The 22772-nt window shown below is 40.6% G+C and overlaps 1 protein-coding gene across 3 annotated transcripts in view; it reads right to left on the bottom strand.

Moving 5' to 3' along the window:
- Nucleotides 1–3244: 3244 nt before the first annotated feature.
- nek1 (NIMA-related kinase 1) overlaps nucleotides 3245–22772 on the bottom strand; it is a 34237-nt gene continuing 14709 nt past the window's right edge. For all 3 annotated transcript variants that reach the window (XM_074668901.1, XM_074668903.1, XM_074668902.1), the window contains 15 exons: nucleotides 21096–21191; nucleotides 20798–21007; nucleotides 20654–20707; nucleotides 20338–20569; nucleotides 20064–20189; nucleotides 19763–19939; nucleotides 17027–17227; nucleotides 16833–16938; nucleotides 16588–16664; nucleotides 16288–16505; nucleotides 11431–11588; nucleotides 10829–11211; nucleotides 7157–7290; nucleotides 6943–7075; nucleotides 3245–3993 (listed from right to left, as the gene is read on the bottom strand). In XM_074668901.1, the coding sequence (XP_074525002.1) occupies nucleotides 3980–3993; nucleotides 6943–7075; nucleotides 7157–7290; nucleotides 10829–11211; nucleotides 11431–11588; nucleotides 16288–16505; nucleotides 16588–16664; nucleotides 16833–16938; nucleotides 17027–17227; nucleotides 19763–19939; nucleotides 20064–20189; nucleotides 20338–20569; nucleotides 20654–20707; nucleotides 20798–21007; nucleotides 21096–21191 (2319 nt within the window). In that variant the 3' untranslated portion in view covers nucleotides 3245–3979. The remainder of the gene's footprint in view (nucleotides 3994–6942; nucleotides 7076–7156; nucleotides 7291–10828; nucleotides 11212–11430; nucleotides 11589–16287; nucleotides 16506–16587; nucleotides 16665–16832; nucleotides 16939–17026; nucleotides 17228–19762; nucleotides 19940–20063; nucleotides 20190–20337; nucleotides 20570–20653; nucleotides 20708–20797; nucleotides 21008–21095; nucleotides 21192–22772) is intronic.

Below are 22772 nucleotides of genomic sequence, written 5' to 3'. Positions count from 1 at the left end.
TCTTAATTCTGAGTACAAAAAAACAAATACTTTGACTTGGATTGTGTATTTTTCTATATCTTTTCTGGATGCAATAGAAAATTTATCCAAAAAGTCATGTCCAGAGCGATAATTTAAAATATATATCTATAACAGACCCGTGACTCTATAACCTTCACAGCAAAGCACTGAACTACTTGAGGGAGAGGAGGAGGAGGAGTGAGGCAAAGGCAGACAATAAACATGTGATTTATTTTTATCTCATTCAGAGGACGCTGCATATTGAGCAAGAGGGAGAGATGAAGGGGAGGGAGAAAGAGCAATAAAGAAGGAGATTTATATGGAGGTGGCTCTCTGCTGTCACATGTGATCCCACAGGAGCCGGCAGGAGCCCTCAGGTCATATTTCCACACCATGAGGAGGCAGTGAGACAGCCCCTCCACCTCTGCTCAGACAATGGCCCCTCTGCCCTCCTTCAGAGCCTCCTGACCCCTGTATGTCCAACCCTGCATTCACGTTCTGCATTCACTGAAGGGTTGTATTTGTGAAAATGCTCCAGCAAACACAGCTTAATGTCATTCAGGAAGGCAGCAGGAATGATTGGTGGGCCATAATCTTGCATGATGACTAAACCTGGAGGCAAGAGCAAGATCACTGCACACACGGAAACACGCACACACACTCGTATGATGGAGGTGACAGCTGTGTCACTGCCTATAAATGTGGATGAGGACAGCCAGAGACGAAATGACAAGACATATGTCCCAATTTTCATGTAGCCTGACAGAAATATCCCCTCCTCGCTTGTGTGTTTCATGTCTGTACAGAGACGGTCAGGATAAAAAGTGCTGAAGTGCAACAAAAACCAAAGCTCAGGGTCATGATACTCTTTTAAAATAATGACATTATAACAGAAACCAGACCAAAAATCTCCAGGGCTCAATATGCAGTGAAGATCAGGACACTCTCCTCCACTGATCTCCATTTGTATTACTTTGATAAGGCTTTCAAACTTACTAACCCAGCCCGAGGCAACCTGCTTTCAAATTAGATTAGGGAGCAAAGCTGAATGTCAATGAAGGCAGTGTGATAACGGTTCAGTGCATATATTTCTCTGCGGGGTGATTTTATTTCCCTCGGAGAGCCAAACACAGTCCGTATGGAAAAACCCAACCCAGAATAGATCAATCTGAGCAGAATGTTTCAGAAACAGACAAAATGTTGGCCTGTATGAGACTGTAACCTATCACATATCTATAATCTGATCAGTCTTTTTGCTTCCCCCATGGCCCTGTCTAATTTCAACCCAGTTATGTTGTTTCAAAGTTTTCATAAGCAAAAACTGCAGAGGAGAAATTTGTTCTTTCTGTGGAGATAAACTAAACTTTCTCTTTGTGTTCAGCTGCTGCAGCCAAAGAGGTGTTTGTTAACCAGATCAGAGATAATTTTTCAGCCAAACAGTCTAAAAGTCAAAAAGTTGACACTCTAATGAATAAAACCTCCAGTGCAGCCATAGCATGGTTCCAGCTGTGCTGTACAGCGTCATTTCCTCGTGAAATACTTTAAGTGAAGCCATAAGCAGTTTGTCAGAAGCCCACATGCTCTTATCCACTGCCTGCCTCCATGTTCTGTAAATGCCTGTGAAAAAAATGCAAATCGCCGCTGAGATAAAACGACCACGCGTGCATAATACAAGTCTCACAGCAGGACATAAAACAGAATCAGTAAATAGAACAACAAACAAACATGATGCCACCACACAGCATGAATATTGAATGGTGCGCTCGGTTGCTGGAAAGCCAGAACCCACCCGAAGCAGAGTACAGCTCAAAACCAGCATTTAGTTTCCAGAGAGGCAACGAGACAGACGAGGAGATTCATTTATCATCTCTTAAGTCTCTTTCATGTGAAAAAGTTTGTACCAGAACAAATATAATCAATTTGTCAATTTTCAGGTTTTAGTTTCTCAGAGTGGTTGTTCATTTTGTCATTTCAACCCTTAGAGGAAAAAAAAACTCACCTTCAGAATCTAACTTGACAAACAGATTCTAGGAACAGAACCTATAAGTTTAACCTGGGGAACGATCTTTTACTTCCACAATTGTTGTGCCACCTGTTCATCTTAATGTCAGTTACTACAAAAAATAATGAAAGACATAATTTTACCAAACAAAACAAAAAATGTCAAGTTATAAAAAGTACAAAGGAACTTTCCTACAAACTTTTTATATTCACAAACACAGGAACAACAACTTGGATCAGACCCACACAAAGGATCTGACCATCAAATTTTTCTACATCGTGTCTGCCTGTTCAAGTTTTTGTGTGGCCTTTTTAGACTTTCTTACAGCGGATAGTTTTTTCTTCACTTTATTGACATTTCGCTTTTTACTGGACAGTAAAGCTGAAGAGAGACAGGAAGTGTGGGGAGTAGAGTCGGGGAAGATGTGCAAGCAAAGTGTTGAAGCCAGGAGTCCAATCTGCAACGAGGACTATGGCTTCTGTACATGGGGCGCGTGTTTTAACAGCCAAGACAACAGTGACACAAAGACAGCATTTTTATCAGAAAACTGGAATTGAACAGGTGGAGTTATCTCCTTTGTGGGGGTCTGAGGTAGTGCTCCACTGCTGGGAGGTGGGTGCCCAAGTGGAGGCGTTCACGTTATCTTTGAGTGTGCATGTGTCTCTGTGCATGTGTACATGTAAGAGTGGGTGGGGGCTACTTTTACGTAAAGCACTTTTAATGTATTAAAAGTGCTTTATAAATGAAGTTTGATTAGATTTAATATTAAGAATAATTTTTTTTTAATTGAAAAAAAAAAATCCGTAATCAGCTGTCCAAAAAATTGCAAAATAATTCAGATCAAGACAAAAACAGTCATATAAAGACAGCTCCATAACTACTTTTTTTTTTTTCATTTACTGTGATTAAAAATGCCTCGGTCAATAATTTTGCTGTGCTCAAACTAAAAAAAAAACACACATCTTCTTCTGTAACCCTAAATCACACACGGTGTTAGAAGAGCTCTGGAGGCTCCTGTTATATTATTCCTCAGGGATGAAACCACAAATAAATCCTGCTGACAGAGGGGGCAGCAGTCTGAGGGGGGAATTAATCCTGTGGACTCTCTGCTACACAGAGTCCAGACCATAACTTTTTCAGGACCCTGACAATTCTTTCCCATTTCAGTCCAGTTAGAAAAAAAAATGAACGAATACACATTTATTCGTTTTTTTAAATAAAAAGTGTTTATTCATAAAAAGATTTACAATATTTATTCAACAATCAAAAATGACTTATCGTTAGCATCTGTACCATTGCTTCATTGTTTACATCATCACTCTCCACTCCCCGCTGTGATGCTCATCACAGTCTTGCTACAGTACCCTGGTGACAAAGTGCTTTCTCAGTTTTAATCTGGGTTAACTGACACAGTAAGAAATCTGAAAATAACTTTTCTTATCTTCTTGTTTGGTGAAAAGAGCTGTAAGAAAAAGAGGTTGAACTGGTTCTGAGTAAATCGTAGTCTGTTTGTTTAGTGTGTGACCTGGTTTTAAAGCTTTACGGGCGTATGTGGGAAAGTCAAAAAGAGAGCACCTGAGAGGACTAGATCTTTGCCCACGAAGTAGAAAAGATTCCCACCAAACCGGTGACAAACTAAAGCACAACCAGCTCTACACTAACAGTCAACATGAATACGTGAGTTCCATTCATTAACAAGAAACAAACGTTGGTGAACATCTGACAGAACTGAAGTAAACTTTGGTTAATAAGAAGACGAGTATGATAATGCACTTCTGAATGAACACTGGTGAGAAAAATAGAGTCCGACGCAGGAAACACAGCTTCGAGTGTTCTATTCATCATGCAAGTGTGCCTGAAACACTGTTAGATGCAAGGCTGCCACTCTTCATGCATAGATCCTTCTGCCATTGATGTGCGTCACAGGAAGACGTCAGATAGCCAGCAGATTGTCAAAGCAACCAGCAGCAGGAATCATTATTCATCATTATCTGAAAAGAAGAGACAGAAGAGGAGAAAGAGGGAGAATTATATGTGAGCATGGAGTTCCTTTAAGGGTCAAAGGTGATTGGTTATTTGTAGATCTTTTGTAGAGAATGTGTTCGTCAAATCGTATAAGATTCCACAAGACTGTGACACCACACCTATTAAACGGGATAAATGTCTTTGATTCAGGACTGGGGAGGCTTTGACACAATAAGAGCAAAATAGACCAAAAACTAGAAGCTAATTTGGACAAACAATCAGAAAAGAAGAGCCCTGAAACAGGCCATGACCTCTGATCACAGAGAGGGAAAATTAGGCCCAGTAAAAAGCCTGAAATGTAACAACGACCCATAATGTAATAAAGGCTGAAATATAAAAACTGGTCCGTAATGTAACAGAAGTTCTGAACCCGCAATGTAATCAAAAAAATGTAATCAAACCAAAAATGTATTAAGTGACCCAAAATGTAACAAGCTGTTAAAAAGTCATTACATTTTGGGTTTTGTTACAATTTTTAAAAAAATTTTTGGGTGGTTGTTACATTTCAGGCTCTAATTGGCCCAAACCCATAATCCTAGAGGAGCTGTCTGTAGTCCGTCATTCCTTTCTATGTCCAGACCTAGTGAGATACCCCTTGTTGAGTCAAAGTAAGTCGCCGCTTCACTCCTGGTGGTGACCTTCCATCAACTTTTCTTCAAGTTTCTGCTTTGCAACCATACTCCCCTGAAACCCCAAAACTTGATTTCCCAGTGCGCTAACAGAATTTGTCTTTTAATCTTTGTTGTTTGGATGGACTGATGCTGTTAATATTTGAGTTTTATAGACCTTTTTTTCTTTGGAAAATGTCCTCCTTTGTTTTTCCTTAGTAATGTTTCCTAGTTCTGGTTTAAAATTGTCTTGTGTGTTGCAACATTAAGTTTCTGATAAAATCACAGAAACACCCTTTCAGAAGCAGACTTTCTTACAAGGATGGCTGTGTTTTTTTTTTTTCTTCGTAATGCTTTTAAAACCCATCAGTGGGCTCTGATTTTACTAGTGCTCTTTGAATTATCTCAACTCCGTCAATTTTTGGCCCGGCGAGAAAATTCCAACAGCGTCTCAAAGAAGAAAAGACAAGCTTTACGGTGATACCTGGGGTGTCACAGTGCTGCATTCCTGACGTTTCAATCACAGGGAATATTTGGTTCAAGCTGTTCTCATTACTGTAACTGTTCAACCATATTGACAAGAGAAAAAAAATCAAAGCATTCCTGAAAGACAAGAAGATAAGGTTCCTGGGCGTGACCCCTGAGTCTTAAAGGTAGGGTCTGTAGAATTTTCATTAAAAAATAAAATGTCAGCTTTTACAGTAATAATCCAGTTTAATCGTCTCCTATGGGCTTCTATAGATGTGCATCAGTATCTGTGTCTGCTTCAACCCCCTCCTCACTCTGTATGATGATGTTTTGGTTATTTTGGGACGTTCCTGGTCAGAGAGTTAATGTGGTTACATCAGCTAATCATGCCCAGTGTGCAAGTGACTTTGCATGTTGATACTAGCGAGTGGAAGAAGCTAATCAGAGCAGTTAAAATAGTGGATGTAGCACGGAGGAAGAAAAACACAGCCAAAGTGAAACAAAGTGCTAAACAGAGAAAGCTTTTTACTACACAAGGGTGAAGCTTGGCTCGACTCTCACTTGCTTTCAGGCACTTGGAGAGCAGGACAGGAAGAAAAGCGACATTAGTTGGCTTTCTGTAAACCAGGTATGTGCCAAATACCCGTGATTAGCTTGTGCTAACGTGCAAAGTCAGGTGCATGGCTCTCGAGTCTCTACCGCGTAACAATGTGATGCTACAAGGTGGTTGCTAGGCTAGTGAGTATGTTCACGTAAGAGGCTGTGGGTGTGCGCTGCCGCTGGCACTGAGCCAAGGAGGAGGAGCCCAATTTGAATGTTGTATTTACTAACAACTAAAACAAATTCCTGCAGACCCTACCTTGACGGACAAAGTTACACAAAAACAAATCCAGGTGGCCTTTGTGATGATTGGGTTATAAAGGGTTGAGAAACAGTCTGCACACTGCCTTATTCAAAGTGACCACTCCACAGACCAAGAAAGTCATTTTAACTAACAGAACTTGGAAGTTGACAATCTACCACTTCAAAGTATGACACTGACACCTGTTACATTTAGCCATGAATATGAAACTCTCAGAGGCGTATTGACAGGACCAAGCTGTTCCACTGCTGTGCCACCATCAGAAGCAAAAGTTGCTCACAGGGGCTTTAATGTGACTGACACTTTGGTCTGTAACCAGATATTTGTAACCATTACAACCCCGTTGCTATGGCCAGCTGTGGTCCATGATATTTAGAAGATACCAATAAAAAGTTGTATAGAAGATGATGATCACAAGGCCAACATTATTGTTTCTAAACATCATCATCTTGGTATTCTCCTGGCACTTAAAGCACCAGTGTGACTGAAGAGCAGGACTACAGTATAAAAGCTAATTTTAAAATAGATCCAGTGTTTTTGCTGCACAGATGGAAGCTGTAAACTCTATCTATCTATCACAGATCTGGAGATAAATCCTTTGGGGAGATGTGTGACATTTACATCCCCTTTTTCTCCTGCTGAAGGCAGTAAAAATAGAAAACAAAAGAATCTATCAAAAGAGAGTTTATCTGAAGCCTGCTCTCTTCCTCAGGGAAACCTGTCAAACTCAGCAGAAATACTCCCCCCTCCTTCTTCCTCTCCTCCTCCTCCTCCTCTCTCTGTTTCTACTGTGACCTCGCTCTGACTACTGAGTCAGAATCAAGCACCAACATTCAGCTCACAAAGTAGTGAAGAATGAAAATGTATGTTGGAAAAAGTGAGGGAAAAGGTTAGGCTTTCACAGTGTGTGGTACTTCAGACAAATTCAAGAGAAAAATCAACGTCGTAAAGGTTATACTTTAACTATCATCACTAACCTTCTTGATAAGCTCCATCTGCCATCACTAGATGAAGGATGTTAGGATACAGATGCTGATGCTCTGTTCCTAAAATGCTGAAAACCAAACTGGAGCCCAGGTCGATATTCTCATCCTCATCCTCATGTATCGCCTGAAGTTATTAAAAACAAACACCCTTTGATCAGTCGTATGTTTCAGCAGTGAACTGTGTAAACAGAGAAACATCTCCCACCTTTATCTTGTTGTAAGCTTCAATGAACTTCTCAAAGCCCATCTGCTGCTCCAGGTTGAAGCGGAGCTCTTCCAGGCGGCTGAAGATGCTGTCGTGATGTGCAACCTCAATGCCTTGGTCCTCTCCACTGCCATCTGTGAAGCAACAGTTTGTCAGGTAAGACGACGTTACAGTCATCTTTCTGCACAGTCACAATCAGGAACAGAAGCCATGAAGTTGAAGGACTGGCTCGTAGCTTTGCTCTCACATTGGGAGTAAGAGTACTATCATCTGGCTAAAATAACAAACCTTTCAGAAATTCACTTGACCTGACAGGACCACCTTATCTGCTGCAGCTGACCCTTGATGATGACGTTGAAAATCAGTCTTGTGACTTAAAAAGTGGGTCACAGTGTGTACCAGACTCTAGAGAAAATTTTCACTGTTTATCATTCCTAGACTATCATTTTATAATAATTTCTCTGTGATAATTATTTGACCCAAGTAAATGTGTTTAGATCAGAGGTCTTTAACACAGGGTCCGTGGAGGAACTGTAGGGGTTCTGTGACATTTTTGTTTGAATAGGCAATTTTTGGTATTTTCAAGTAATTATTCCCCAAAATTTCAGTTTTTCTTCATGTTACTGTCTTTGAACACACATCAGTGGATACATGGAGTTTAAAGATGTTATCTTTCAGTCAGAAATGAACACATTCAGCAACACGGCAGCTCTCCCAAACTGCATACTGTTCCCTCAGCGTTCACTTCTTGCTCAAGACAGAGGAAGACCTGCCTCTGTCACTGCTCTGCCAATTACGCGGTTGCATGTTAACCCTAGTTTAGATGAAATAAGCATTGATCAATTATATTCAATCTAACTCTATCACATCAATTAACGATTCATAGACAGAATGTATTGTATTTAGTAAAATATGTATTTATTAGGGCTGGGCAACGATTAAAATTTTTAATTGTAATTAATCGCATGATTTCCCTGATTAATCATAATTAATCGCATTGTGAAAGTGCCACAACATCTGTCATGCAAACACTAAATCAGTACTTGTTATACAGTAATAGTTAAATCACATATTTAGTGCAAATCAAATTTACAAAATGTAAATACAAAATTAAAGCTTATTGCCACTGTCAGGGCATTAAAGTGATACTCCGGGATGGAACAAGTTGGGTCCTATTACAAGGTTTAGGGCAGAAATTACCCCTACAGCAGTGTTTTTGTGCAGCAGAAGCCCAGGGCGCTCGCACCAAACACCCCCTCCCTGCTCCTCTGCTGGTTTCCTCTGCACTCAGACGGGGCCAATTTTTACTTGACCAAAAACACAAATAAACGGACTCCCACCGAAAAAATCTGATATCGGTCTGCATTCACGCTTTATTTTAAGAATTTTCAGTGCGTTACTTTCACACAAAAACACCGCTAAATAAGGCTCTAGTTCTCATCGTGTCTCTTCGCCCTGGCAGACTACCTGCGTTTGTTTATATCTGGCACGCCGTGCGCGCGGACTGATACACAAAGCGGCGAGTGCCTCTAAGTTCCGTGGCGTTGCCCCTCTTTTCCATGCTTGTTTTGGTTACTCATTGTGTTTTTCTGCCAATTTCACTTCCGGTTCCACCGCGGTCATCAACAGACATTTACAAAATAAAAGCATGTGAGCAACATGCACTAATGTGCGATAAAATATTCAACGGCGTTCATAGATTGATGGGTTAATGCGAAAATAACGCGTTAGCTTGCCCAGCACTAGTATTTATAGCTCAATCGATTAAAATGTTGGTGTTTGTGTTATGTACTGCTATCACTACTGTACTGTTAATGCCAACAAAATAATATGCATTTAAGCACCGCACTTGATTTCTTAAGACCCTGAGCGCTGTCAATACGCATGTTATCTTAGTGACAAACAAGTGTAACAAGTTTTCTGAGTAGTTTGCTTCAGACCTCATTTGTGAGTCCTGTGAAGTGCAGTCTGACACATTCAGATCCTCTCTCAAAGTGTCAGAAAACACTTCAGAATAAATCCAAGCAGCAACCACAAACTCTCAGAAATGAAGTCCATGCAGAAGTGCTAAAACTGCAGTTCTTTGACAGACCACTTGAAGCTGGCTTCAGAAATACCAGAAACCACCTGCACACCAAGCGAGAAGAAGCTGATGTTACTGCAAAAGTAAAAATGTGTTCACAGCCAGGTTAAAAAAAAAACAAAAAAAAACACTTGGATCTTATTAGCTAATATCTATGCCAGCACCATAGACTGTTAAAAAAATGGACGTCCGCTTGCTCGGCTCGAAGTGAGGTCTCCACGAGAACTGCTCTCCCTGGTGGCTGGCTGCAGTATAGGTTAAAAAATCTGGCCTTCCAGTCATTCCAGATGGACTGCGGTCAAACTTAAAAAATTAATACTCCTCATAGAAATGTTTCTCACGTCCAATTGTTGTAGTGATTTGAAGATATCATTTGGCTGTCTTGTATTCAAGTCCTCTGTTTTCTGAAAAGTTTCGTTTACATTAGTTATACAAAGTTAAAAACAAGGATTTATGTAACATTTAACGATAATTGACAGCTGCCGTTCTCGTTAAGTTTTCCGGGGATTGTAAAATATGTCGGGAGGTAGAGTCAAGAAGTGATTAGACTCTCGAAAGAAAAAAACAAAAAAAAAAATTGTCACCCAGCTCCACTCAGATTCTCCCAGAATCCCTCACACTCTCTACTGCGCAGACTCTGGCTGCAAACTGCTACAATGGCTGCGCCTGTGAAGGGGGTATTTTGGCTTCAAAACCGTACAATGATAAATGGCGGAGCCATGCTGTCCACTCTATATACAGTCTATGGTCAGCACACATTGAACTGGAATGTTTAAAAAAAACAAACAAAAAAAACATTATTTTTGAAGATATCAAACCTACTAGTTAAAAAATAAATAAATAAAATGTATTATCATTACTATTATTATTATCTCTATCAAAGTCTATCATGCCCTTTATTGGCTCCTTTTTGTGTAATTTTGTTATCCTGGGTCCAAATGAACCACTCAAATCAGAACAAAAGTTAAGAAAACTACAAAAACGAGCCAAAGCATCAGCGGGGTGGCAGAACAGCAACTCCTGTGTTGTAAAATCATTACTGCTTACATCAAGGGAGACATTTTTAAAACAGTTTGTTGCATCAATACTAGCATTAAAGCCTTTTAACTAAAGTGAAAGCCTTACTGTTTAATTAAAATCCAATGGAGTAAAAACTCAGAGTGAGCCGGAGGAAGAATAAAAACACTTTTTAAAGCTGACTTCGGGTTGATTTGGCACTCTTGCTGCGAGAGTCCTCTGCAGGCAAAGCAGCCCCTCAGTGGTTAATCTAACTTTATGTTCCTGTTAGTCATTTAGAGCCCAAAAATATGCAGAAGTGGAGTTCAATAAATTCCCTAATAAGGTCTCAATCACTGTGATGGAGCTTATTTTATGACATGTTCCCTTATTAAAGATATAAATCACTGGTCATAAAGTTTTCAGTAATGGTGTTTTTTTATTAGGAAATGAAGTAATTTGCAGTTTCTCAGCTCTATTAAATGTTAGGACTAAGAACCATGGTTATTACAGAAGAAAGAGTTATGTCCCCACAATAAAGTTGTCATGTTAACTGAATTGAAAGAGTTAAATAAGTTTCTCAATCAGCGTACCTGAGTGCCACTCCTCGTTGAGCTGGCTGTGGTTACTTTGGTTCTCCTCCCCCACACCGTTAGAAATCAGGTCCCCTCCTTCTTCATCTCCAGGGCTCCCATTAGAGCATTCCTCCTCCTCATCATCCTCCTCGTCCTCCTCACCTTCATCCCCCTCATCCTCCTCCTCATCATCGTCATCATCTTCCACAGCCATCTGATTGTTGTCCTGATTGATCTCTGCTGCTATTCTGTTGAAGAGCTCCTGATCTTCGCTCTCTGGAGGGTTTCCATTAAAGTCTCCGGCACCCATCTCAGCAGAACTCCTCATCAGGTCTCCTTCTTCCTGCAGGAGTCTTTCCATGGAGGCCCTGATGTCACGCAGGTCTTCATCTTCATATGCACTAGAGCAGAAGGAGTGCTATTTTTAAACACAGCATGAAATGAACTGACTGCTTTTTTAAGCAAATGCAACTGAGCTTTAAAAATAGTTTCACAGAATCCGAGAACAGGAAATATAACAGTTGGTATTAAATGATCAGCCATCCTCAGCCTTCAGACGTCAATGATTTACCAAAACTGTGCAGTACATCTTTCACGTCTGAGATTTTTAATAGTCTTACTCCTCAGCCTCTGACTGCTCGTCATCTTTGGCTGCCTCTTCCAGGTCCTCAATTTCCAGGTTGTTATCAGGGGCCGCATTAGTATCACTTGTCACTGCAGAGTCCTGCTGGGAGCTGAAGAGGCGGCTGAGGTCTGGCAGGGAGCAGGTCCTCAGCATCTGATGGAACAATGCAAGCAGAAAGACACCAAATCACTGTATTGTTTATCAAAATTGTGTTAGAGTTATTTGATACCACTGGAATGGGCCCTGTTTTGGGATATTTCTTTAAGACATTTAAAGCCATACTGTAAAAATTTGCTCTAATGATTTTACTCCACTCCTCTTTGAAGATCACAGAAACTCTATTATTCCTTCAGTTACCATTGGGTTTAACACCGAAAGCACAAACATACACTCCACTTCCTTTACACTTTTGCTTATTTTTTTATTTTCCAGGGTATATGCTAAAATCCTGAGGTTGATTTCAATACCTTTTTAAGACTTTTTCAAAAACCTTTGAAAAAGTTTTAGACTTGATCGCAACTTTCAGTTGTTGTTAGTATCCACTTTTTAACAGTTGTAGTTTACAGTTTTACAGAAATGATGTAAGCTAAGGAGGAATAAAGCTTGAAAGAACAAATAAAACTAAAGGCAGCAGTTATTCGAGGCCAACTTGCTGAAGAAAATGAGAAATTATTTAATCATTTTTAAAATTTAGGACATGTGCCCGAGATAGTGTGATTAGCTTTAGTGTTGTATTTAATTTCTCTTTATGAAACTAGAAATGACATTATTTATAGCTGGTGTTTATACCGCTCATAATCCTTATTGTTGTATTTTATTGTAACTAGAGTCTTTATGTATTTTTTTGATTCTATTCTTTTTAATTTTTGTATTTTTCTACTGACTCCATCTATTTCTGCTGTTAACACAACATTTTTCCAGTTTGGAATCAATAAAGTAACTCTATTCTTTTCTATTCTATTCTATTTTAGAACTTTATCGGCTGAATCTTTAATGTCCTAATAAGGGGACAGTTGCAAGGAGGAAAATAAATATTCATGGATATTTTTTGGGTCAAAGCTTGAATACCAATGAAACTTAATACCTCATAAAACCACAATTATGACTTTTTAATACTTTTTAAGGGCCTTCATTTTCCCAAAATTGATTTACCAACTTTTAATACTTTTTAAGACCCCGCAGACACCCTGATTTTTTCATATTTAGAGTTGGGATTTCAGTTCTACTGTGACACAGCTCCATGCAACACATCTATTGTCACTGGCATGTCTAAATGTGTTTGTTTTGATGTTTTTTTAATGTTATATGGTCCCTCTGGAGTAAAATTAGCTGTCCAGATTTGAATCCTTCACAAATCTGACTCCTATTTGTAGTTGTTGTAGTACTGCTATTGTAGTGAAATTTAACAAAAAATACATTACCCCATAAAGAAAACAAAAACAAAAACTATTTGTAGAGGGTTATGAGTCGTAACGGCAATTTGGTCTGAACCGCAGACGTGTGAAAATCCCTTGCGACCCTGCTGCCCCCTTCCTCACCCTCAGAGGTTTATTATCGACATTAACAGGTAGGGGTGTGAATAAAACAACGTTGAAATAAATTTCAAAGTTGCACAAAATAAAATCAAGCAAAAAAGAAAGTTAAAGGGCTCAAGTTTAGCATGTGACTGTGAGTACTCTGCACAAAATATTCACTTTCTGCAAGCCTGACACTTATATGTGGGATACATTCATCATCTTCTCATTAGCTTACAGTCGTGCCAGCTGAAGCCAACGTACTTGTGCTACAGAATTGGCCCCATCGTGTTCAGCGCTGGTGTTTAACAGGTGGTTTTTTTTGGTTTTTGTTTCAAGTTGTTCAGTTTAATTCTGAGGGTCTGAACATGAGATAAGGCAAACTTCCTGGTTAACTGCTGATTCAAATCAATCAATCAAGACATTTCTCAGCTGTTTGGGGCTATACCTGCTGAGTTTTTCATGCAGTGCTACATCAGACTGAAAAGCATCAGCCCTATTTCACTGTGGCCCAATGGCCTAAAAAAAAAAAAAAGATGTATAATATCCCTGAACATAACATAATGAGTAGGGAACACCACATTGTGTCACTGAAAAATTAATAAGCCAGAAGAGAGGTATAGTTGGAGAGTTAAGTCACAAGTTTGTGTGAAGTTTCTAAGATAAGGGGAACAAAAATAATAGTATATATCAAAACATCAAGTTAGATAAATGTACGTGCATTTGGAAATTTGCCCTCATCTCAAACTTCTTCAAACAAATTTGTGACTTAAATCTTGGAGTATTACCCTTCCTCTGTGGCCCTCTAATCTTGCTTCATTGTCAACTTCATAGGTTTTTATCAAAACAATAATTCAAAGCTTTTGTGAGAAAGTTTTAGTTGAAAAACTGACATTACTCATGATGTTTTCTTACGAGTGAAAAATGCAAACACGACCATCAGTGACTAGACCAGGGGTGGGCAAACTTTTTGATTCGTGGGCCACAATGGGTTCTGACATTTGACAAAGGGGCCGGATCAGGAGCAGATGGATGGAGTGCTTTGGTAACTATCAGGTAGGGCTGCAACTAACGATTATTTTTAGTGTCAACTAATCTATCAATTATTTTTTCGATTAGTCGATTAATCACGATTATTTTGAGTTTCAACCTAATTTGGCCTTTAAAAGGTGCAGACCTTTATAATTCAACCTGTGTTTTGCATTTTCACTGCATTTACCCAGAGTTAGGTTCTCACCTCTGATTGGTCAGCCCTGTGTCACGTTTGTTTGTTTGTTTGTCTTTATTTCATTCATGATGACGTGAAAAATATAAGTACTAGGCTATACAAAAAATAAATAGGCTAAATCTCAAACTGAATGAAGCAGGTAACAGGGAAATTAAGTTGTTGTACGCAGTGTTGGACAGACCGCTTATTAGTGACTTTGGGCTTGTTTTCTAATGTTTATTTGCTCATTGGGGCTTTGCTCTCTGTATGATCCCGTCTGACTCTCCCCCAACTCTCCATGACAACGCGTTAAGTTTCGTTTCTCTACATGCGCTACTTCCACTTCGCTCATGCACACTCCGCCCCTCCTCCTCCCCGCTGAGTGTTACCGCTGCAGTGTGAGCTTGAGAGTGATAAATTTCCTCTCTTTTCAAAAGTTAGGGGAATTTTTTACACTAGTTTGTGGCTCAGATCCTGAAAAACTGTTGGTAACAGAGAGTGAAGGAGACTCTCTAGATCACATAATCAGACGCTAAACTCCGGGAGCTGACAGGCTCCGTCAGAGCGTCCGTCAGCGCACAGCGCTCTCTGGAAGTGGAGATTTTTCCTCATCAATATTCCTCACGTATGAACTTAGTGATCTTTTCCCATAAAAGTATCCAATAACACAGCACCTCATGCTGTGAACTGAAGTTACAAATGAGTATTACCCCCTGGTATTTGATTTCACCATGTGACAAAAACAATAAAAACAATAATACGACGCGTCGACTATTAAAATTTGCGTCGATGAATTTTTTTCGTCGACGTAGTCGATTATGTCGACTAATCGTTGCAGCCCTACTATCAGGGTATCATTCGTTCATTCCATATCCGTTTTATCCACTCCATCTTATCCGCGCACTTCCATGTGTTTCAATGAGTTTTGTTTTGTCCACTTTCCTTTTCTGAGGTCCGTTCATCTTTACAGAAGGGCTGATGGGTCAGAGGGTAAAGTGCAAACGTGGAGTAATAGGCCTACGGTTCACATCAACAAAGCCAATGTCTCTACAGTGCGCCATCTAGTGGGAAAACATCAGAATTGCAGGGAAAATAAAACATTAACAAGGTTTATTCATTTAATTTTTTCAAGTTTGGCGGGCGGAATTAAAACGTTTAACGTAGTTTGCCCATGCCTGGACTAGACTGACCACTTCTTTAATGTAATTTATGATGCCTGTAACACCTGCTACTGCTAAAGGGCCAGTGTCTGACTAGATAACATGCAGGATGCTGTTAAGACAGCTTTAGTTTACCATTCCATATCAAAATTTGACAGTAAGTGATAGGATTGATTGTTTACAGAGAAAAAACAAAACTTACGCATGAACAGGACAATATCTGCAAGAAGATAAGAGTCACCACTTTGTCTGTAGGGGTCACAAAATAAAACCAGAGAGTTCCTCAAAGAAGCTTTAAATAGATTAAATATGGCAGGGGTGTATGCTTGGGAGCCTGCAGGAAAATATAAAACAGGAACGGGACAGACATCAAATTGACCTTTGCCAAAATCTAAGCCATGCATCCTCGACAGCGTGTGGAGTTCTGAGCCAAATTTGAGACACCCCCCAGGCAGTGCCGGGTTTATGGAAATTAAATGGAGGAACAACCATAAATCATGATGCTCTCGCCGATGGCTGTTGCTGGTACAGAGACATAAAAACATGCTGACATATCCTCGCCCATTCATATTCTACCAAGCTCTTTGTTTGTCACAATGTAGAGCCAGCTCTGTGCAGTCCTCGGTGTCCCTGATGAAGGTTATGAAAGATATAGGTTGATGGATGCTCTCTCTGTCCTATCAGACCCACTGCAGGTACAGAGCATGTGATTAATGGCTCTGGCTCTATTCCAGACCCCCTCATTAATAAAAAAGACGAAAGTCTTACTAAAAATACCTCACAAGTCCCGACACGTCACCAGGCATAAGAATAGGTCTGAATTTCCTCAACCTCTGCTACAGCTGTTGTTCCCTGGTTTCCTGATCAATTAAATAAGGTCACAGATCACGCACTGTGGGTTTTAAGCTACAGTTTAACTATTCCTCACATACTGTCCTTTTCCGTAAATGAAGTGTGTTTCAAGTCGTCACCTTGGGGTTGTTGGCGTCGAACATGCCCGTGGAGAGGCCGATGAGGAGGGCGTCGTGGTGTTTGGAGCGCAGAGGTGAGACGGAGCGTGAACGAGAGGCCAGAGAAGAGGATGATTCATCCATGGAGGACTGAGCTGAGAGCATCGCCAGGGCAGCAGTACGTCTGTGGGCCGGGGAACACAACTTGGTGAACAGGGGCTCCTCGCTCTGTGCTGGACCTGAGAGGGGAGGGGGAGAGCAGATTTAATTAAGATAAAGTGGAAAAATAAGTGCTTTTGACTCACTAAACATGAAGCTCACCGGAAGACTCTGTCGGTTTCTCTGCACTCTTCTCTGCCTCCTTTGCTCCTGCTTGTCCTGTGACACCCTCTGGTGGCCTGCAAGAAAAATACAGTTCATCTTTAAAAACATTCATGGTGCCTTTAAATATTCTGAAGACTTGTTCTGCCTGACTAGAGCTGTTACATGACTTTTAACTTAGAGTACGCTGAGCATATTGGAGACAGATATTTGTGAGTTCAAGTACAAAGGAAGATAGAAAATACATTTGCTGCTGGGCTTCCTTCTCCCATGCCTGCTGCACACCAGCTGGTGGAGGCAAGGCCTGTTTAGTCATCTCGTCCAAAACCAGAGACTCCAAATCTGCTGGATCTGGGAGAAACCAGAACAGACAGGATTGTATGACACTAAAAATAGTCAGACTCAAAAGTGAGAGGCTGAAACATCAAATCAGACTGACCCTGAGTCTCAGTAAGGACAGGTGGTCGTGACACTCTTTGTATCACACCATCCACAGTCACGCCCTGATGTGAGGCCTCTGCAGTGACTACACTCTGCTGCTGAAGGTCTGAGTCCTCATTGTCAGCAGATGGCGTTGGCTTGCAGGGTGATGCTTCTTTAGGCTCCACAGTCTCAGCTGCTGCTCTCTGGATTGGCTTATCTGGGAAATCAACATCATCATCAACACTTAAATAAGAAATACAACAGTCCACACATTCAGTGAATCAGCAAGTTTAGAGATAAAAATTAGAAATGATTCTTTACCATAGTTTGCTTCCAGATAAGATTAAATGTTAATGCAAAAACACTCACAGCTACCACCTAATTTACCTTCATTCAAATGGTGAAAACAGATCACAACTCTTTGCTTTTGCAGCTGACCTGTTAGAGAGTTTAAAGCAGTTTTACATGTAAAAGCTAAGGAGTTTTTCTGAGTTAGAGTCTAAATGTTATTAAAATTTCTAACCTAGTAAAAGGTCAAGGTGTTTTATTTTTAGACACAGTAGGTGGTTTCATTAAAAAACTAGTTTGGTATAGTTTTCTGTTAAATTGATTTACTCTTCACTACTGCCTTTGGTATGATCATTACTTGAATCTATTGTAGGTATATTTGGTGCATGGCAACATCATATACTAGCTCTAAATATTTGCAGAAGCATTTGCTCATGTTTTGTTTAATCTGTCTCAGGTGGTTGCACATTTCAAGACAAACAAGGATACTGTGACATTTGAAAACCATTTCAGCATTAATGATCATACTTAATAGCAGAAAACAAATGATGACCCAGAGATACTGGTTTCATGTTTCCTAAGTCAGCACTATGAATAAAATTAGATCAAAACCAGAGGAAGGCTCACAGCCGCGATCTCCTATCATGTCTCAGTGCACGAAGTGATCAATAACAACGATCTTTGGGCAAGTGTTTATGAATGTACTTGGTGCTAAAGCATTTCCCACTTCTTTGAGTGGCTTTTATATGCTATGAATTAAAGATGCTGTGAGAAGGATCTATTTTAATTGGACTGCAGCTCCACCTTTGGGTCAAGAGGACTTGCACACACTGTCGTGAAGACGTCACTTTTTACAAGGTGTGTGTTTTATGGATTTAAACTGAGATCAGATTGAAACACGTTTTCTTTGTTCAAGACAACTTTTTACTGGATACAATGGGCCGAGGAAAGGTATTTATCAGTACAGTTACGTAGCGCTTATGGTTTGAAACGTGACATCAAGCAAACGTTGCAGCAGCTGGCTACATGTTAGAGACATCCTCAGCTCGGTGCTCTGATATAACTTTAGGCTAACGTGACAAAAAGTAAACACTGTTAGTTTGTAAGTAGTTTAGTAGCTGTTTATACTTAGCGCAGCTGGTAGCCTCAGTGCTCCAAGACATGTCTGTAATGTGTAACGTTAGTAAATCCTGGTTATGTTCTGCCAGTCATCTACCAAGCAGAGCTAACGTAACCTCACTCTTCATTTTATTGATAGACTCTCAAGTTTGAACAGACCACTGCAGAATAACTGCTGACTGTGGGTTGGAATGAACATTATCACAACCAGCTTAGCTCATGTCTTATAGAGGGATACAGCCCGAGCTAAAGGCTAATTAGCCTTTAGCTCGGGCTGTATCCCTCTCCCATTTAGCTTTCTTCTGCTTTTCTGTCCTTTCTGTGTCTGACAGTTAGGCTCCAGTGTCAAACATTACTACACAATTAATTACAGAAATCGTTTTTAGCAGAGAAAAAAAACCATATCTCTTATTTCCCTACAAAACTTCTGCTGGCGTGGTGTTGTCATAGAGATTTAAACATGTCATAAATCAATCGTCCTGCTCAACCTGATTGAGAAGCTACAAAGTAGCTTTTTCAAATAACCTTTATTAGCGCTGATAATTTAATTTTAAAGTGTGGATTATGATCAGGCATATATCTAGAAGGGAGACTTTTTCAAGATCACATAAGCCGCGTTTCCACCAAGCAGTCCGGGTCGGTTCAGTACGGTTTGGGACGGTTTGGTACAGTTAAGTCTGATCCCGTTTGCGTTTCCACAGCAAACTGTGCCCTCTCGTGGTACGTGGCGTGTAAGCTGGATGCCAGAAGCCGCAGCTGTAGCGTGACGTTGTAGCAGCTTACCCAGCTATTAAATCTAACAAAGAAGAAAATCGTGACACAGTAAACAAAGAGCAACGATGGAAGACATGCAGCATTTCGTCCTCTATGTGATTGTCATGTAGCTCTCTGTTACAAAGTGCAATCAAGCTTTGTTTCAGAGAAGTCTGTGTGCCGCCAGGAGAAATGCAGCCGCTGTGGGGGTAAGTGACGATTCTTTTGACCAATCAACGGTCTGCAGTGTTGTAGCTCCACCTTCTGAGAGCAGATTGGTTCAGTCTGGCACCCATGCGGAAGGGTCCCAAAAAAGCAGGCCAGCTCATTTTGGTTTTTAGGGATCTGTCCCGGGATTAGTCAGTGGAAACACTGCAAAAAGCGCGCCGTACTGAGACGAACCGGTCTGCTTGGTGGAAACGCGGCTTTAGAAACTCCTCACAGCCCCTTTAAAGTTTGCATTATTTTTTTGTGGTTATTAGATGAAACCTTTTCTATTTTATTCAAACCTAATTTTGTTTGGCTGTGGCAAAGAGGTCTGTTAGTTGCCTCCTTTGGTTGTGAAGAACAAGAGAAGGTAAAGAAGACTAACCAGGGCTTGAGAACTCCACGTCAGAGATGGTAACGCCCTCCAGCTGCTGAGTGAGAGGCTGCAGCTCTGCTTCCTGAAGCACTCGCAGCACTTGAGAGTCTGGACTCGCCCCCCACATCTTCCGAGCAGCTTCTTCATGCAACAGACCCATCTGTATGACCTCACCTGCTGTTTGCTCTGAGATGACAAAAACACATGCAGAGAGAGAGGGAATGAGAAAGAAAAACAACTTAACAACATTTTTTAAATGTCTTTACTGTCGGCTGCAAATCAGCAAATCTTTAAATGAGTTTTCACTCACCGATGGTCGGGATGCTCGTCTCCTCCAGAGTTTGTCGGGCTACAGAGAGGACAAGTGGAACCCCAGCTTCCCACTTCTTCCTGTCTCCAGCAGAAGAGGGTCTATCATCTGGAGACACTGAGAAGGCTGGGGAGAAGATGTTGGACAAAGATGAGCAGTTTCCTTAAAAAAACCCCAAAAACTTTAAAGAGGAAAGATGCAGATGTTTACTTTTCTTGAGAGGTAAATTTCTGTTTATCAAACTGTTGTCTGTCCTGCAGACGGCTGGACTTACTGCTTGTTGAGACACTGGTATCAAAAGTTTGCTGAGCAATAGCAATTACAGGAAGTTCTGCTGCATCCCACTTTTTCCGGTCTTCCTTTGAGGATGGACGCTGATCTGCATCAGCCTGGTTCTGCTGAGGGGCAGGACTTGGCTCTGCAGGCTGTTGAGGTGACTCCTCCTCCACTGGGCTCTGGGCTTTTAAGTTCTGGTTTAGTCTGCGCAGGATCTGCTTTTTCTCACTCTGTGACAGTAGACAAAACAAGTATTATCAGACTAAAATGTAATCAGAGGAGCTGTTACTTGACATGATTTGACACAAACTCACCTGTATGGCAGATGCAGGCTCTTGCTCAGGCAGGTTTTCTTTTAGAGGAGACATCTACAGGAGAGAACATGCAGTACATAAATAAGAAAAGAATTCATCCCTAACATACGAAAATCTTGGGTTTTATAAACTTTAGACACTGACGGCTCCGACATTCTTCAGAGCAGCGGTCATGGATATGGCTGAGCTGGAGGGTTTGGTTTCAGGCAAGACTGGAGCTTTGGCAGGTGGGTCTGGCTGAGAGGGAGTGGGCACTGGGAGAGAACTCTCAGAGGTAGATGATCCTGTTTCTGCTGCTGCTACCACCGCAACGCTTCCTGCTGCCATGCCAACCTTCATCCCCCGAGCCACAAGCTGAACAATACACAATAACCAGGAGTAGATTAAACTTCAACCAACGCGCCCGTATGGTCGTTAAGGAGCATTAACTGGTGAGGCTTACGTGTTCCTCCCACGCTTTCTTTTCCCTCTCATGTGCTTCTCTCCTTTTCTTCTCTAGCTGCTCTTTGAGCACGGCAGCTCGGGCATTGGCTTGGGCCTGGCAGAGACAGAAGAATGGAAGGTTAGGAGTCCTAACCTACTGTTATTAAAAAGTCCCGTTTGGCTGCAGTGTTAGCCACATGCACGACTACAAATAATCAGCCACTTTACTTATTACACCATGAAAGAGACGCGGGTCCATATTACGTCATAATTCCAGGAAACCTCCTGGAAAATCCCATCAAACAAAGTTGAATTGCGCATTTCTACCTCTCATAGACAGCAATAAACCTAGCAAGCGGTAATGGTGTGACTGAGAGAAGATCAAGAAAAACTTTTTTTTTCAGCAGAATAAATGGACACTTAATAGCAAAAATATAGTAACAGCTGTTATCAACCAGTCAATCAGATAAAAAGAGAAAGGGAACATTTAGATTGAGATCTCAAACTGAGGAAATGTTAGGGGTGGGAGAAAAAAATCGAAAAGCGATATATCAGGATTTTTTGTTTGACAATATCAAAATCGAGATTCTTTGTAAAAAAAAAAAAAAAGAAAAAGTTTTCTTTTTCTTCCCACATCCAGATTCTTGATTTCAGTCTTTGTTAATAAACTGGATTGGATAAAAAGTTACCACTTTTCCCCAGCTGAGGGTGAAATGACTCTTGTGATGTGCATTTTGGGGAAAATATGGCTCCTGATATAGTCTGTAGACATCATCATTTAACCTTTTCATGTGGTCTGCTGTAAAAAAAAGCAAATCAAAAATCGGCATCCCAAAAATAGCTATTTAAATTGAATCGCAAGAGTAGCATATCGGCCCAGCCCTAGTAGATGGTGTTTCACAGTAGAAAACCTCAAAAATAAAATCAGTAATATGAAAGCTGCTTTGCGGAACAAGCACCGTACCAATGCCTCGGTTCCCCCTATGAAAAACTCTACAAGCAGTTTGTGAACTCCAACATTTCACACATCTTGCAAGGAACCAGATGCAGAAAAGTGAGGAGTGAATCAAACTTGTTAAACCGACAGCAGCGAGCCTTGCTGGTTTGAGACTTTGATTGCCTTCCCTTTCTCATCTGGTAACTGAAAAATGTTGTGTCTCCTAAATCTTTCATTTGCTGTATGGCTACACATCTCCAACTTTCCAAAGGATTGTCCACTCTCTTTGCAAATTTTGCCATAAACGGTAATGCATTGAACGGTTTCTGCCTTTAAACATCCAAACAGGCGCTGTATGCTGTAAACTTGCCGTTAGTGCCTGTAATAGTGAGGTCTACCATCATTTGATTTAGTGCTCTTTAGCTGGCTCATGCATACCGCTAATCTATATTTTATTTGCTTTAGTACAAATTAAAGGTCGACCGATATGGGTTTTTTGGGGGCCTATGCCGATGCTTTCCAAATTTGGGCAGCCGATGCCGATATGCATAACCGATTTTTCCAATTTGATATTCAGGCCGATTGTTAAATAAATATATATTTATCACATTTTTGTGAAACGCAGCAATTTCTGAGCAACTAAAAGAAATCTATTACAACAAGTCGTGTCCAGTCCTCTGAACATTTATTCAGCTTTCAAAACAATGAAATATTTTGTCTGAGTAAACACACAATGGAACAAGCAGTAGTAAACATTCA

The sequence above is a fragment of the Halichoeres trimaculatus genome, unplaced genomic scaffold (genome assembly GCF_033239565.1).
Source record: "Halichoeres trimaculatus isolate MK-OKI-2021-1 unplaced genomic scaffold, fHalTri1.1 fHalTri1_scaffold_4, whole genome shotgun sequence".
Lineage (NCBI taxonomy): Eukaryota > Metazoa > Chordata > Actinopteri > Labriformes > Labridae > Halichoeres > Halichoeres trimaculatus.
This window is presented reverse-complemented; position numbering and strand designations above follow the sequence as displayed.